At 63.8% G+C, this 15,035-nt stretch overlaps 1 protein-coding gene across 1 annotated transcript in view; it reads right to left on the bottom strand.

The window, feature by feature from the left end:
- IGSF21 (immunoglobin superfamily member 21) overlaps positions 1-14,062 on the bottom strand; it is a 231,141-nt gene extending 217,079 nt beyond the window's left edge. Inside the window, exon 1 of the mRNA XM_062193120.1 lies at positions 13,993-14,062. Within this exon, the coding sequence (XP_062049104.1) occupies positions 13,993-14,062 (70 nt within the window). The remainder of the gene's footprint in view (positions 1-13,992) is intronic.
- Between the last annotated feature and the right edge of the window lie 973 nt (positions 14,063-15,035).

Raw genomic sequence — 15,035 nt, 5'->3', positions numbered from 1 at the left:
TGCTGTGTCCTGGGGGTGATCCAAGAGCCCAGGCCGGGCATCTCCAGGGCCCAGTCCTCTGCAGGAACCCAATAAACACTTGTTGGTCGGTGGGGGGGAGTGAATGAATGAATGAATGAATGAGCGATCCAAGGAGGAAGGAAGTCTCCCTTCCTCCCGGACCCAGCATGGCTCTGCCGGGCCCACCAGGGTCATTTAGGGTCCACAGTGCCCCGGATGTGCCCCTCCGCTAGGCTCTAACCCCCTACCTCCAGACCCCACAGCCTCCCCGCAGTTCCCTAAACGCCCACCCAGGCCTGCTCTGTGCCAGCCCCTGCGCCAGGGCACAGGGCACAAAGCTGGGTCACAATAAATCTCCGCACCCCGTGGAGTCGGGAACATCGCACACGTGGAGATGTTTGTTGAATGAATGAGTGACGTCTCAGCTGAGACCTGAATCACAGAGAAGGCTCAGTCCTCAGAGGAAGGTGGATTTCAACAGAGGGAACAGCATGTGCGAAGGTCCTGGGGCGGCTCAGAGCAGTGTCTTTAGGTCTGGGGACCTGTGTGCAGGGGGATGGGGCTGTCAGTTGGCTTCCAGCCCCTCTTCTCCCCAGAGCACTGTACACAGTGGGTTCTCTCTCTGAGGCTGCGCTTGCTAGGGTGTGAGAGGGAGGAGTGCCCTAGACCAGGCCGCATAGCCCGGACCACGCCTCTGCAGCCACTGAGCGCCACACTCGTGGGCTCGGTTCCGTCTCCTTCCCGAGGGAGATTGTTGTCTAAGTAAAGCCCGTTCCCTTTTTCAGAGCTGGGTTGCATGCTATCTGCAGGAAGCCATGAGCCACGTGCTACGAAGAAATAATAATAACAAGAGCAGGGACACCAGCGGAGCCACCGCCCAGGGCCTGCCGAGCACCGTGGGGCCGGGCCTGTGGCCTCTCCCAGCTGTGTGGTCCAGGGCCACGTCCAGCCGCCACAGCGCCTGAGCCTCTGAGAGCCACATGGGGTCAGGAAGAGAGGCCCGAAGGGCCCCAGAGTCACAAAAGGTCAAGTCAGAAGGGACAAGTGGGGACCAGCGCCGTGGAGCAGTGGGCTAAGCCTCTGCCTGCAGCACCAGCATCCTATAGGGGTACCGGTTCAAGTCCCAGTTGCTCCACTTCTGATCCAGCCCTCTGCTATGGCCTGGGAAAGCAGTGGAAGATGGCCCAAGTCCTTGGGCCCCAGCACCCACGTAGGAGACCCAGAAGAAGCTCCTGGCTCCTGGCTTTGCATTGGCCTAGCTCTGGCCATTGTGGTCATCTGGGAAGTGAACCAGTGGATGGAAGACCTCTTTCTCTTTAATTCTGCCTCTCAAATAAATAAAATCTTTAAAGTGGGGGGGGGGTGACTGGTGGAAAAGCAAGTAGGCAGAGAGCACAGGAAGCAAATCCGATGAGTTCAAAACCCAGCCACTAAACACCTGCGCCGCCCTGAGCCAGTGACGTGGTATCTGTGCTACGCTCTCACCCTCTTCTTCTTTAAGATTCATTTGATTTTTTTGAAAGGGCAGAGTAACAGAGACAGGGAGAAATAGAGAGACAGATCTTCTGTCCACTGGTTCACTCCCCAGATGGCCGCCACTGCTGAGGCTGGGCCAGGCCAAAGCCAGGAGCCAGGAGCTTCCTCCAGGTCTCCCATGCAAGTGCAGGGGCCCAAGGACGTGGGCCATCTTCCACTGCTTTCCCAGGCCATAGCAGAGAGCTGGGTTGGAAGTGGAGCAGCCAGGACTCGAACCGGCGCCCATTTGGGATGCCAGCATTACAGGCGGCAGCTTTACCTGCTATGGCACAGCGCCCCTATAGTCTCATCTGCTATAACATGGAGATGATAGCACACACAGCTCCTGGGGGGTCGTGAAGATGCAATGAATGTATTTGTGCCAGCAGGGGCTGCCCGGTGCCTGGTGCACAGCCCGTGCGGGGTAAGCACCCGCCGGCACGACCTCCTCGCTCTGTGGCCTGGGAGGCACAGGCGGAAGACAGCTGGGCGGGGAGAGCTTCTCGTCTTTAAGATTTATTTTATTTGAAAGGAGAAGAGGGAGAGAGAAAAAGAGAGAAAGAAAGATAGAGAGAGAGAGAGAGAGAGGGATCTTCCATCTGCTGGTTCACTCCCCAAATACCCACAACAGCTGGGGCTGGGCCAGGCTGAAGCCAGGAGCTTCTTCCGGGTCTCCCACGTGGGTGCAGAGCCCCAAGGACTTGGGTCACCTTCTCTTGCCTTTCCAGGCGCATTGGCAGGAGCTGGATCAGGAGTGGAGCAGCCAGGATTTGAACCAACGCTCTGATAAGGGATGGATTCTGGTGTCCCAAGCCATGGCCTAACCTGCTACGCCACGACATCCACCCCCGCGGGGAGGCGCCCTCAAAAGCCCGGCCGCATACTTTTTACAAACATACGGCCGGGGCCACAAACCCACACAGCATTCCTCGGCAGAACCCAAATCAGAAAGAAGACCTCCATTCACACTTGGCTTTCAGAAAGCAATGAGGATGGGACGGTCGGGATGGGCTGCAGCCAGGGTCAAGGTCAGGAAGGGTGGCAGGAGCCCAGCCAGAGCTCACCAGCCAGCACCCCTCCCCCCAAGGAAATGGAGACTCACTTGTGGGGACAAAGCTACCTGGTGACTCACGACCTTGCCCGGGGAGGCTGAGACGATGCCCCGTGCCCTGATGGAGAGCCCGCCGCCGACCTAAGGAGCTCGCCCCGCATTCGGCTGGAAAGCGAGTGCCCATTAGAGGCAGCTGCAGCAGTCAGGTAGGCGGAATGAAAGGGGCCGAACAAAGGACGTGACCTTGGCCAACTTGGACCCTGAGTGCCCATCGCGCTGTTGGATTTTTCCTCCAGGGCTGCTTATCCCCTGGAGGCAAGTCAGGAGCCCGCAGGACGATCCGAGCTGGACCTGGCTCCGGGCAGAGCAAGCCACGAGGCTGGCGGTGCCGACAGATGGCGAGTCGGCGAGGGGCCGGGGCACACCATCTTGCCCAGAGCGCCTGAGAGAATGAGCCAGGGAAAGAAATTGCCACTGGTATTTGTCACAGTGATTTCAAAAGCGCCAACTGTATAAGCCTCTCATGACTTTCCACTGGCAAGAAAAAATTAGTTCTTATCAGAGTCAATTTGAACAGTCAGGTAAGTGGAAAATGGAACCGAACAAAGTCAAATCGGGGGTCACGAGGGAGCCCCCTCTGCCCGCGGAGCAGCTGGGCGCTGAGGGGGCTGCGGGAGGACGTGTTCCCAAGGATCAAGAAGTCAGCTACTTCCCTACGTCCAGCTACTTCTCCCCGGGAAGATCACTCCGCAAATGGCAATGGCGCAGAGGAAGAAGGGGCTTCCGCGGTCTCCTCCCTTCTCCTCACCCATCGGGGCAGAAGCAGCCCCTCCCCCTGCACCCCGTAGGAGTAGCTGAGGCTTGGAGGGAGCTCCTGCCTTGGCACGTAGAAGGCGCGAGCTCCGAGCCCACTCAGGACCACACACAGGAGGAGCCCGTGGGGAGGGGAGGACGGCGGTGCACGACCCACATGGATCCACGGAGAGAGACGTGTCGGCGGGAAGTGATAGGGAGATGATGAGTCGGGCCGCCCCGGGATGGAGCCGGCAATCAGCAAGCAGGAGGAGCGGGGAGTGGGGGAGGGGCGAGGGTGTGGAGGAGAGGTCAGCGCCGGGCAGTGGCGGGGCCCACAGCACAACCCCACCCCATGCTACGCAGAGTCACTGAGGCTGCGCGGGACGGTGCCGGATCTCTGCTGTGGGGCCTCAGCCCGCTCGTCCCCCTTCCCTGCTGTGCGCTGGAGGCTGCTCTACCTGGACTTCCGACAGGGACTGGCCGATGGGGAGGAGCACGCGACCCAAAGGCAAGAGGAGGCTGAAGCTGGGGTGTTTTCCACCCGGCTCCCTGTGGGGGTCTTCAGGAGTGGCCACATCCTTCTAGGCAGGGCCACCGCCCGCGCTGCCCACAGCCCCCTCTGGTCCTGTCCAGTCCTCCAAGCTGCAGGTGTACCGACTCCCTGCTCCAGGAGAACTGCACCCTCCCCTGCCTTCCCTAAGCCCTGAGCAAACAGGGCCTTTGACCCTGCCGGAACCTGACCCACAGCGGGTGGAGTTGCTCCTCCCAGAGTTCCAGACCTCAAAGGGCAGCGCTGTGTGCACAGCCCATGTGGCTCCACCTGACGCCAGGCTTCCAACTGCAGGCGCTCACCTCCACAGATCGGCCAGATCTGGGCGCCACCTGCTCTGCTGCGCACTTAACATTTTTCTTTAACTTGTGGCTTTTTACTTAAATAAAGCCATTTAAGAGTGGGGGGAGGGGAATGTAAATCACAGCTCCAAATGGCCAACCAGTATCACTCGCCTGAAACAGAGGGTTTCAATAATGACAGTGAAAACAGAACATTGTCATGAAAAGCCTCGCTCCTCCCGGCCCCAGCTCTGTCACTCTTGCTGGGAAGGAGCTGAGCCGCCAGAGAGAACAGCAGCAGCCTGAGGCTTTCTCCCAGGGGGCACTAGGAACTAGGCCATGTCCCACCCCACTGGGCCCACGCCCCTGGTGCTGTGACGGACATGTCCTCCATCTGCACTGGCCCACGGGTGCACGTGGCCACCAGCCACAGGTGGCTTCTCAGCCCTTGAAATGCTGAGTTGGGTGGAGTTCAGTTCAACAGAAGCTAGGAAACGTTGGCTGTCATTTCAGTGTCAATGGGCACATGGGGCCAAGGATGGGACAGCCTCAGGTCTGCCGTGTACGCCCCACGAGGGCAAGAGCGCACCTGCTTCTGCTCCCCGGGGCCTCGGGCCCCCCAGGAAGCATCCTACAGATGGCTGTGGCAGGAGGAAATGAAGGGACCAGGGTGGGGTGGGGGGCGGGGACAGAGAGGCCGCGCTGCATCCCGAGCCATGGAGCTGCTACCTGCAGCCCCAACTGACCTGGGGACCGCGGCCTCTCCATCCCCTGCCCATGAGCTCACCCCTGTCTCCCCCACCCCAGGTTACTTGCTCTTCTCTGCTGCCTACCCTCCTCCAGGCTCTACATCAGGCGACAGGCCCCAGGGACCCGCCTTGCTCTGCCTCTGGCCCTCGGAGCTGAGCTCAGACCCACGTCTCTGCTGCAAAGTGAACAAAGAGGTCTTTGTGGTGTGGCTGCCTTTGCCACCCCCAGCCCCCATCTCACTCCTTCCGCCCCTGCCTGGGGATGTTAGGTGCTGGGCGACAATTAGCAACTCATCACCTGCTTCCTGGGACCAGGCACCTGGCCTTGGGCTATTGTGTGACTGAATACCCACTTGACCAAACCAGAGTGCTCCTGAGCAGTGAGCGGGGGCTGTGGCCGCTGCAGCCTCCCCCACCCCCACCCCGGTCCCCCCGCCCTGCTCTCCCCCAGTCCTGCCGCTCCCGCCCAGTGCCAGGGCAGCCAGTGACAGGCAGCCTCCTTGGAGCGGGTGTCAGGGAGCCCGCGCTATGGAGATAATGGCAGAGCCTGCGATTGGTGACAACCAAGCCCATCAGAGGCACTCTCAGGGCCTCGGCAGAAAGAGGAACAAAAGGGCAAAGGGAACAGCTTGGCAAAGGAACAAAAAAACCAGGGCCTCAGCTGCTTCTCCCCCCGGGCGACTTCCAAGCCGCCCCTGTGAGTCACAAGGCTGGGGCTGGCTCCCCACTGCAGCGGGGCCAGGCCCCCACTGACACGAGGTTCTTCAGGCTGGGGCCGCCTGGCTGAGCCCTCAGATGAGCCCTGGGACTCCAAAGGACAAGACCTGTTGCCCTGCACCAGTGTGTGCGCCAAAGAGAGTCAAGCCTCTCTCTCTCTCTCTCTCTCTGGCCTCAGTTTTCTCATCTTTAAAATGGGGAGGAAGGGAATGGAGCGCTCCCTCGGCTCCCTCGTGGCTCTGGGATTCTGTAGTTCTAACGCTGAAGTTTCTATCCATGTTCTCTTGGGAAAACCTGCACTCTGCCAGGCCCTGGGGATCTAAACACTCCTCGCCGTTCAAACACGAGGGGTCGTACCACGGCGGGGGAGGCAACACCCCTGCGGAATAGCTACTCCTCTGCCAACACCTATGGGGGCAGCCGAGCTACCCCTCCCCCAGCAGGCCTCCCCACAAGCCCACCAGGAAGGGCCACACGTGTAGTGGAGAAGCCCAGGCTGAAAGCAACAGAGGCCACTTGGGCTGACACACTGCACAAGCGGCGGAGACAGGAGCCAAGCCCCTGGCCAGCTCCCAGAGCCCATGCCAGTGGGGCTTCTAGAAGCTTCTCCCATCACTCCTGGGTCAAGCGCAAGGTGCCTGCTCTGGCAGAGGCAGCCCCACTCCAGGCCGGGCAGGGCCTGTGTCCCCTCCTCGCCGGAGACACCATTTCCTCCTGGATTCACCGGCGCCCCGAGCGCCCCACGTGCATCCCAAGAGAGGCTCCCAAGGTTCTGGTGGCCCAGCAAAGCCAAATCCGCCCTCGGAGAGCACTGTTCCGGGGAGTCCCTCTTCTCTCTTCAGCCACCACCGCCCCCCCCCCCCAGCCCCCGGGCTCCAATTCAGACCCTCGCCCTGGCACACAGACTTCTGCAGGTCCTCCTGCCGCATCCGCGGCCTCACCACGAAGGCCTTGAACTTGAGCACGGCCAACTGCCCCATTGCCGCTGCCCCCACATGCCCACACGGCACTGCTGTCTCTCCTCCGGGCCCTCGCACCTGCTGTGCCCCCACATGGCACTGGCCCCCTCCCTACCTGTCAAGAGTGTTTCCTCCCTCTGAGCCTTCCTCGGCCATTCTCTTTGATCCCTGAACTGGCCACCTGGCTCTACACCATCATGTGATGGGCAGGGCTGCCGATAGCCCCGCAGTCCTTAAGGGCGGCTTCTGTCAGGCCAGACTGGAACCAGGGCAGCTGCTCTAGCCATGGAAGTGGCGGGATCCGGGGACTGGGCTCCAAGGTCGGCCTCCAGCCAAAGGACAGGAGAGGTGAGCCCACCCAGCCCCGCCGAGTCTCCACGTCCAGCGGACCCCACCCCGGGGGGCCAGGGTTGGGGGGGTGGGAGGGGCCTGTCACAGGCCAAGAGCTTTCGTGTCCTGGCTCATCCATCCCCTCCACACTCTAGCTTTTGAAAAAAGACCAGCACACGAAGGCTCAGACAGGTAGCAGCTCATCCCAGTGACTCAGCTGGGAAGTGGCCGACAACGTGAGCCCAGACCAGATGAAAACCAAAGGCGGTCAACAGCAGGCGGCCGCCCCGAGACAGGGATGGGGCAAAGGTGGGCGTGTCCGGGGCGTGTGGCCAGTGCTCGGGGGCCGGGAGCGCTGATGGGCAGTGTTGGCCAGTTTCCGTGCTGCGGGTCCTCCCACCAGGGTCCACGTCAAGTCACCAACAGGACACGGTCACGTGATGCTCGGGTGTGGATGCTACTCTGCCCCTCGCTAGCGGCGTGGCCTTGGGTGAGTACATGACCTCGCCCGAAGAGCAGGGAGTGGACCTGTACCAGATGGACGGTGTCGCGAACATTGTGAGCAGACGTGTGCGGCCCAGGACTCGGCCCATAGTAGCTGCTCAGTGAATGCTCTGCTTTGCTTTCCTTCCCTCCTTCTTTCCCTTCTTCCTTCCCCATTCCACCCTTCCTCCTTTTCCTCCCTAACTGCCCCCTCCCTGGGAAACCCAGAGGGACCAGGAGCCCCCTTGGTCTTCCTACCACTGTTGGCTCCTCCCCAAGATGCCAGCTGAGGTGCCCATGCGAGTGCTGGTGGACAGAGCGGGACAATGGAGACATTCTCACACCACAAAGGACTCCCAGGAAACACCCCAGGGCCCACTGTCTCGACCCAACCTCAGACTCAGGAGAAACATCTCTCATTCGCTCAACAAACTCGACTTGAAGATCTGTGAGCTGAGAGCCAGGCCCGCTGCCGGGGCGGTGCAGCCTCACAAGCTCTGTTCAGTAGGAAACCAACCCACAGCAGCTGCAGCCCCAGAGCGCTCCCCAAAGCGCCGCACTCCCCAGCGTCACCCGTGTCAGCAGGGACAGGAGGTATGGCAGCAGGTCACGGGGGTGGGGGGGAGCAGAGACTCAGAGGAGGCTCACCGAGAGCCAGGCACTGCGCTGGCTGGCAGTGGGGTGGGGGCAGATGTCTGCTCTGGGAGCCAAGAAAGGGCGGAAGTGGGGGAAGGGGACAGAGACGGTGATGCCAAGGCGAGAAACCTCTGGGCAGGCCAAGTCTGTGGGGCCAGCGGGCGTGTGACCGTGGGACTGTGGATAAAGCACGCCCCTGCACGGCAGCGGAGGATGGAGGAGATTCCCCCGGGCCAAGCGACTCCAAAAGCATCCAGCTCACAGCGCGCGCTCTTTGTTCCAAGCTTCCAGGCTGGTGAGACCACAGAGATGGCGCACGTATTCCAAAGCCCTGGGAGGGGGAGGAGGGCCGGCAGAGCCTGCAGCCACAACACCTGGGGTCCCACCAGGCCACCGCCTACTGTTCGTTCGCAGCCACCCTTTTGTTGTTCCACGGACAGAATCCTAGCTGCCTTCATGGCTGATGTGCAGCCTAAAAGCTAGGATGGGTGTGGACCTCTCTGGCCGCCCCCCCACCCCACCAAGTGCTGCCTGGCAGGGGGTCTGCCCCCCCCGAGAGCCCCCAGCACTTTGAGCATCTCAGGTAGTTCCCAGGCCAGAAGGTCTTTGCTGGCAGGAAGTTGGCCTGCGAATGCAGCCTGAATCCCACCTGCTGTGGGCCTCTCCCTGCACTTCCTGACCCCTTCTCAACCAGCTGGACACGGCTGGAGGCCAGAGGTATCTGGCGGCTGGAGACCCCCAGCCTGGATGGAGTACCAGGATGTGTCTTGGGGTGGGGTGGGCGTGGCGGGCATATTCAGGTGGGGTAGGGGGTGAGAGGGCCCCAGAGACGCTGACCCACCCCGCCTTTCACTGGGAGGAAGCAACGCGGGTCTCAGGCTGCACCCAGCGGGCCTCAGGCCTCCAGGGAAAGGTGGAGAGCAGGTGGATGGCCTGTCCCCTGCAGCCGGCAGGCCACCAACCATCCTCCAGGTGGGGTCTCAAGTGGTAGAAACGGACTCACCACCACGGTCAGCCCTGGGGGCAGGCACCAGAGCCCACGAGCCGAGCTGGGAGCTCTCCACCTCTGCCTCCTCTCTCAGGGCCCTGGGAGGCCCAACTCATCACCATCAGCCCCCACAAAACAGCAGAGTCATTCCTTCCTGGGGGACCCCACTGGCAAGGGGGCCTCTGCAATGACCCCTGGTCTCTGACTCCTCGCTCTGCCGTCACGGCGCGGGGCGTGTCCGACAGCCCATCTGCAGGTTTTGGTGCACGCGTGCCCTCTCTACTCCTGGAGTCCACTGCAAGTGCAAAGGGGGAGGGGGAGGGTCCCAGGAGCTTGACACCCTGCTTCTCCCCAGGGACATATCCTGAGCACGGAGACTTCTCCGGAAGTGATGCCACGGGTTTTGCCACCACTGCTTTACCATTTGAGGCCTCGCACCCTGGGACACGTGGTAGAGGTGGCTGCATTCCCTCCCCAGCGATGGAAAAGCAGCTGTCTCCGGATTGCTCCAGACCTGGATTGAAAACTCCCAGCTCTTCCACTCACAAAAGACCCTGAGCCTCATTCATCATTTTAAAAAAGAGAGAAGAAAAGAGAGGTGAGGGGAGGGAAGAGGAGGCGGGGGAGGGGAGGCCTGAGGTGCTGGCTGCCCCCCATCTTTTCAGGGAACACGCCCAGCCCCTGGCCGAGGGGGTCACACACGGCCAGGTCTCTCTTGCCAGATGTGCCCTACCCACAGCAGCTGTCCCCTCCTCCTCTCCCCCCTCCCAGCCGCGCACACGAACACCCAGATCCTCTGCTTTGGGAAAGGCTGCCTGTGTGGCTGGGGCTGAGGAGGTGACAAAGGTACATTCTGCCCAGGGGACAGCAGAGCACAGGATCCGGGCCAGGCAGGCCTGTGTTTGCTTCACTGCTGGCCGCTTGGGGACTAGGAGGCCCTGGGCAAGTTTCTTCACCTTGGACCTCAAGTTCTGCATTTGCAAAACGGGTCTACGTTGACCTCTCTGGATCTTGGAAACACCAAATGAGAAGAAGGAGAGAGCCCAGAGCACAGGGCCGGACCTGGCTGGGGCCACCGACAGCCCCTCCCCCTCTCGCTGGGGGTCAGTTCCTTCTGAGCTGTAAATGTCGCAAAGGCCTCAGACTCCCTCCTGGTGCCCAGGGCCATGCCCTCGTTGCTAGTGCCGTGCCTGGCACATAGTGGGGAGAAGGCATTCAAATTCCAGTGCCCTGGGGATGGAGCAGAGGTGGGCACGGTGGTAAAGCCAGACTGCCCCCCCCCCACCACCACCCAGGTTAAACACCTGGAGCCCAGAATCCCCGGCGACAGAACCAAGCAGCCTCCTCTCTGTTGGCCTCTGCCTCTGCCATAGACCAAGCAGCTCCCTGGAAACACATCCATCTCCCTCCCCTTCTGCCAACTTGTCAGGTGCAGTAAGGTTCAACCGTGTGTGTGTGTGTGTGTGTGTGTTTCTGTGATCGACATTCTGAACACTCAGGGTAGCCAGGTAGACTGGAGGCATCCCTTCCACGGCCGGGCTCTGTCCACCTCTCCCCGGGCCAGAGAGGAACCCCTGGAAGAAAAGCCAGCCGGAGCCTGGGGCAAGAGCACAGGGAGCTGGCAGGAGCCTCTACCTCTGTCATTAACAAGTCTTAAAGCCCTGCGCCCAGCGCCCATCTGGGAGGAGGGATCTCCCATCCTGCAGCAGGAATGAGGGCTGGGGAGCAGCGGGCAGCACACCACCGTGGCAGTGGGAAACACCAAAAGCCAGCTCTGCCATTAGGAAAGCGGCGATCTCAGATTGTTAAGGAGGACTTGTGTGTTAGGCTCCTTCAACGTGGGGTCTCGGCGCCCGCATCGACCCGGGCAGCCCAGCTCTCCAGTCTATTATCTTGCTCAAGGCGCTGGGATTTGAGGGCCGTGATAATCCGCCGCCCGTGAAAGGGTCCTCGCGCTTAAAACACGCACGTTTCAGAACCTCCGAGGCCAGAGACCTGGGAGGTCGCTCCAGCTCTAACATCCTTCGCACTGAAAACGCAAACATTAGTCCAACAGCTCACGGAAAGGTCTCCTTCGGCACCGCGGTCTAGGGTTGGGAGTGGGTGGGGCTTATGGCTGGGGGCGGAGTTGAAACTCTGCGGTGCGAGCGCCCGCCTGGGGCAGGGCGCGCGCCGAGCCGGGTCTGCTACCTAGCCGGCACACCTGCTCCGGCGCGCGCGCGCAGCCCCTGCAGTCTGGGCGCGGCGGCCGCTTGGGCCCAGCAGAGGCAGCCCTTCCATCCCGCCCACCTGCGGGCATTGCGGCCTCAGAGAACCAGCAGGGCCGCCCCCACCCCTTGCCCCGACCAATCCCAGAGCCCCCCTGCTAGAGGCCTGCCCACCCACCCACTCGCGGCGGGGACTCCTCAAGGGCCCAAGGAACCAGGTCTCTCCCCGCCAGCGCCCCCTCCCGCTGGGTCACTGCCCAGCTCTAAGTGCGGGACTTCCCGGAAGTGCCCAGAGGACTCAGAGCGCCCCCAGGGCGCTCCTAGTGACTGGGTGACCCGAGAACAGCGGGTTTCCCCCAGGGAAAGGCTAGGACTGGGCGGTGGGCGCAGGGGCAGGCACTTCCGGCCCCGCCAGGGCTGTGTGCACAGGCTCCTTCCTCCTCGGGCCAGTGCACAGCCCCTCCTCTCCCACGCCAGGACCCGTAGCCGGCAGAAGGGACGAGGGCGCACCGGCCGTGCCCCTTCCCCGTAAGGGACCACGGTGCTACCGCCTCCCCGCCGAGCCTCCCGACCTCGCAGGCAGCCGCTGGCAGGTGGTCCCCGCAGCCCACAGCCAGGTGCGCCGCTCTCGGCCACGGCCGGCACGGGCGCCCTCCTCTGGCCCAGCCCGCCTCTCGCGGCTCGCGCGGACCCTGCTGGAACTCCCGCCCCCGCTGTGGACACGGGCTTGGCAGGAGGGAGGGGTGTCCCCACCCTCGTGCGCTCGCGTCTCCGCTGCGGAGAAGGGAGGGTTCCGCCGGCCGGGGACCTCCCCCTGCGCCCCAGTCACGGAAAGTTCCCTGCCCGGGATCCGCGCCTCCACTCTCTCTGCACCCCGAGCCGCCGAGCTCAGAGGCCGCGCGGGCGCCCTGGGCCCAGATGCGCTCACCCTCGGCGCGAAGCCCCTGCTGCCCGCAGCTTGCGGAGGCCGGAGAGGGGATGGGGCGTCTGGACGCCTGGGGAGCCCCGCAGCCCAGTTCCGGGGAAAGCCCTCAAGGTGGGGCCTGCCCGAGCCGGGGTTCCCCATCAAACCCTGCCCGTCAGTCGCCGCCGCCACCCGCGTCGCGTGGCCCTGTTGTGCTTATTCTGGGGTGAGGGATGTTCCTCTCCTGTCCCCAGCCCCCAACCCCCGCTCCCTGCAGTGTCCAGGTGAGGGCCCCCGTGCCTTGCAACCAAGCCCGCGCCCTCCGGGTAGCGCCGGAGCCGGGACCTGCCTCCCCCACGGCACCTTCCCTCCTGACGCATCCGACGGGGGGAGCCCTTGCCCTAAAGTTGGGGGCAGATTTGACCCACTTTAAGTCTCTTGGCCAAGGGTAGGGGACAAAGTACAGGGCTTACGTTCCCTCCGGGGGTACACAGCCCCTCCCCCCTCCCTCGAGACCACCTTCCAGGCTCAGCTGCAGCACCAACTGGCACTGCCCAAGGACTTCGGGGTAGAGGGGATGGGGTTACTGCTGGGGAGTGGGGGGACACCCTTCCTGGCAGGCACTCTCGGAGCCTGGCAAAGCACCTCCTGGAGGGACAAGGACTATGGCAGAGGGCAGAGCTGACCCCCGCCCCCACCTGCAGTTGGGCTGGGGGCTGAAACCCTACAATGGCTGCATGTTGGCACCCGGCACCCCCATCCCGCTCCCTGGTAGCAGTGCTCTGTCCTGACTTGTGCCGGGCTGGTTCCTGGCACCGAGGGTGGCCGCTGGGCTCAGTGGGGGATCCAGGACACCCACCCTCTCTCTGGTCCCCAAAGGCCAGGGCTCTTCCCCTATCCCGCCTCCTTCTGCAGGACTGGTGGCCGCCACATCTGCTCTTTGCTCATAGCGCGAAAGGTGCTGGGGTCGCGGGGATGGGCTGTCACCATTTAAGACCCACCAGGCGGCGGCGCTGGGCGGGAAGCCCTGAGGCGGCGGCGGACCCCAGACCCCAGCGCTGCGCAGCTCCATCAATCGCGCTTGCTCTGGGGAACCCGCTTCGCTTCAGTCTCTCCCAGCTGGCTCAGCCTCGCCCCCAGACCAGATCCTGGGGGCCACACAGGCTCAAACGGAGCTGCTGGCTCTGCCCAGAAAAGCAGAGCGCAGGCTCCAGGGCACACACACACGCACCCCTCCCAGCCTACCAAGCAACACGACCCCGGCACCTCCACGCGGCCCGGAGGTACACTCCAGCAAGGGGCACATCCCCACCCCTGGGCACGAGGACAGGCATCTGCTGTCGCACGCCCCTAAAGACTCGGGACACGCGTGAACCGCCGCACCTTTCATACCCGCCCGCCCCTAACACGCGCGCACACATGACACAGGCGCACACACTTCACACCCTCCGGAGAAGCCGGCACTCGCTCACACTCACACACCTTCTCCGCGGAGCTGACATAGCGGAGACACCCCTGACACACGCAGACCCCGCGCCATCTCACCCGCACGCTCGGGTCTCTAAATACACTCCCGCACCCTCTGCATATACAGCTCCGTCCCGGACAGACGCAACAAAGACACACGCGCGCACACACACACACACACGACCCTGGTACAGACCCACGGGCGCCCGCGGCAAAAGCGACGTCCTCCCTCCCTCCCTCGCCAAGCGAACCAGCTCCACACGGTGCTCTGAGCCCGAGCCTCTCGGAGCGACCTCGGCCCGCGCCCCTCCCCGGTGGCCGTCCCCGCGCGCGTCCCCCGCCGGGCGTCCGCGCACTCACCGCGCGCCAGGTCCAGGATCGCGGCGAGCAGCAGGCAGGCGCAGCCGCGGAGGCTGGGGGCGGCTCGCATGGTGCCTGGGAGCTGGCAGCGGTGGCGGGGTGGCGGCGGCGGCGGGTCCCCTCGCCATGGGCTCAGGCGCGCTCCTGCCGCCGGCCGCGGGCCGAGACGGTGGCGGGCAGCGCGGGGCGCCGCGGGGGCGCCCCCATGCCGCCGCTGCCGGGCCGCCGGGCCGCCGGGCTGCCCTGGGCTCGGGCTCTGCGGGGCGCCGCGCCCTGGCGCTCCGGGCGTCCTCCGGGCGCGCCGCGGCTCCCGGCTGCTCGGCGGAGCGCGGCGCTCACAGCGACCCGGAGTCCGATCGGCGGCAGCGCCGGAGTTTGGAGCCGGATCGCTCTCGCTCTGCTTCGCACTGGTCTCTCCGGCGGCGCGAGCGCCCCCTCCCCGCGCCCTCCCTGCGTTGCTCCCCCTCTCCCCGCCCCCCGCCCTCCCCCCTCTCCTCGCCGCGCTCCCGGCTGTATTATACAGACTTTTCCTTAATCCTTTCTGGGCTGTTCGGCTCTCCCGCTAAGCCGATTTATTGCAGGAGGAAGGAGAGCCCACCCCCTCCCACCCCCCTCCCCACCCCCCACCTCAAGTTCTCTTCCACCCCCCGCCGCCGCTCGCTGGCCGCCTTCAGCTCCGCAGCCCTCCCTCCGTGGGTGCCCGAGCCTCCCTCCCCGCCCCCCTCCCGGAGCCCAGTGTCCTCTGATCCCCTCCCCGGATCCCCGGCCTGGGGATCGCGCCCCTAGCCCCCACTGCCCGCCCCCCACTCCAGCCCCCCTCTGGTGAGGGCGCTGCGCCCTGGGACGGGGCAGGCAGGGTGTGGCTCAGGAGCAGTGGCCTTGACATCTGTGAACGCCCTCACTGGGCAGGATTAAGGGCTCGGCGCCCGGGAACTTCCTAAACCACAGCTGCCCTCGCTCGCCCCCAGAGCCCAGGAACGCGGGGCAGGAGGTTTCCTGCAGGAGCAGCTGCGGCCCTGGATGGGCAGAGCTGCTGCTTCCTG

Source organism: Lepus europaeus, chromosome 5 (genome assembly GCF_033115175.1).
Source record: "Lepus europaeus isolate LE1 chromosome 5, mLepTim1.pri, whole genome shotgun sequence".
In the NCBI taxonomy this organism is placed as follows: domain Eukaryota; kingdom Metazoa; phylum Chordata; class Mammalia; order Lagomorpha; family Leporidae; genus Lepus; species Lepus europaeus.
Note: the sequence above shows the minus strand (reverse complement) of the source record. Positions and strands in the feature narration are given on the sequence as shown.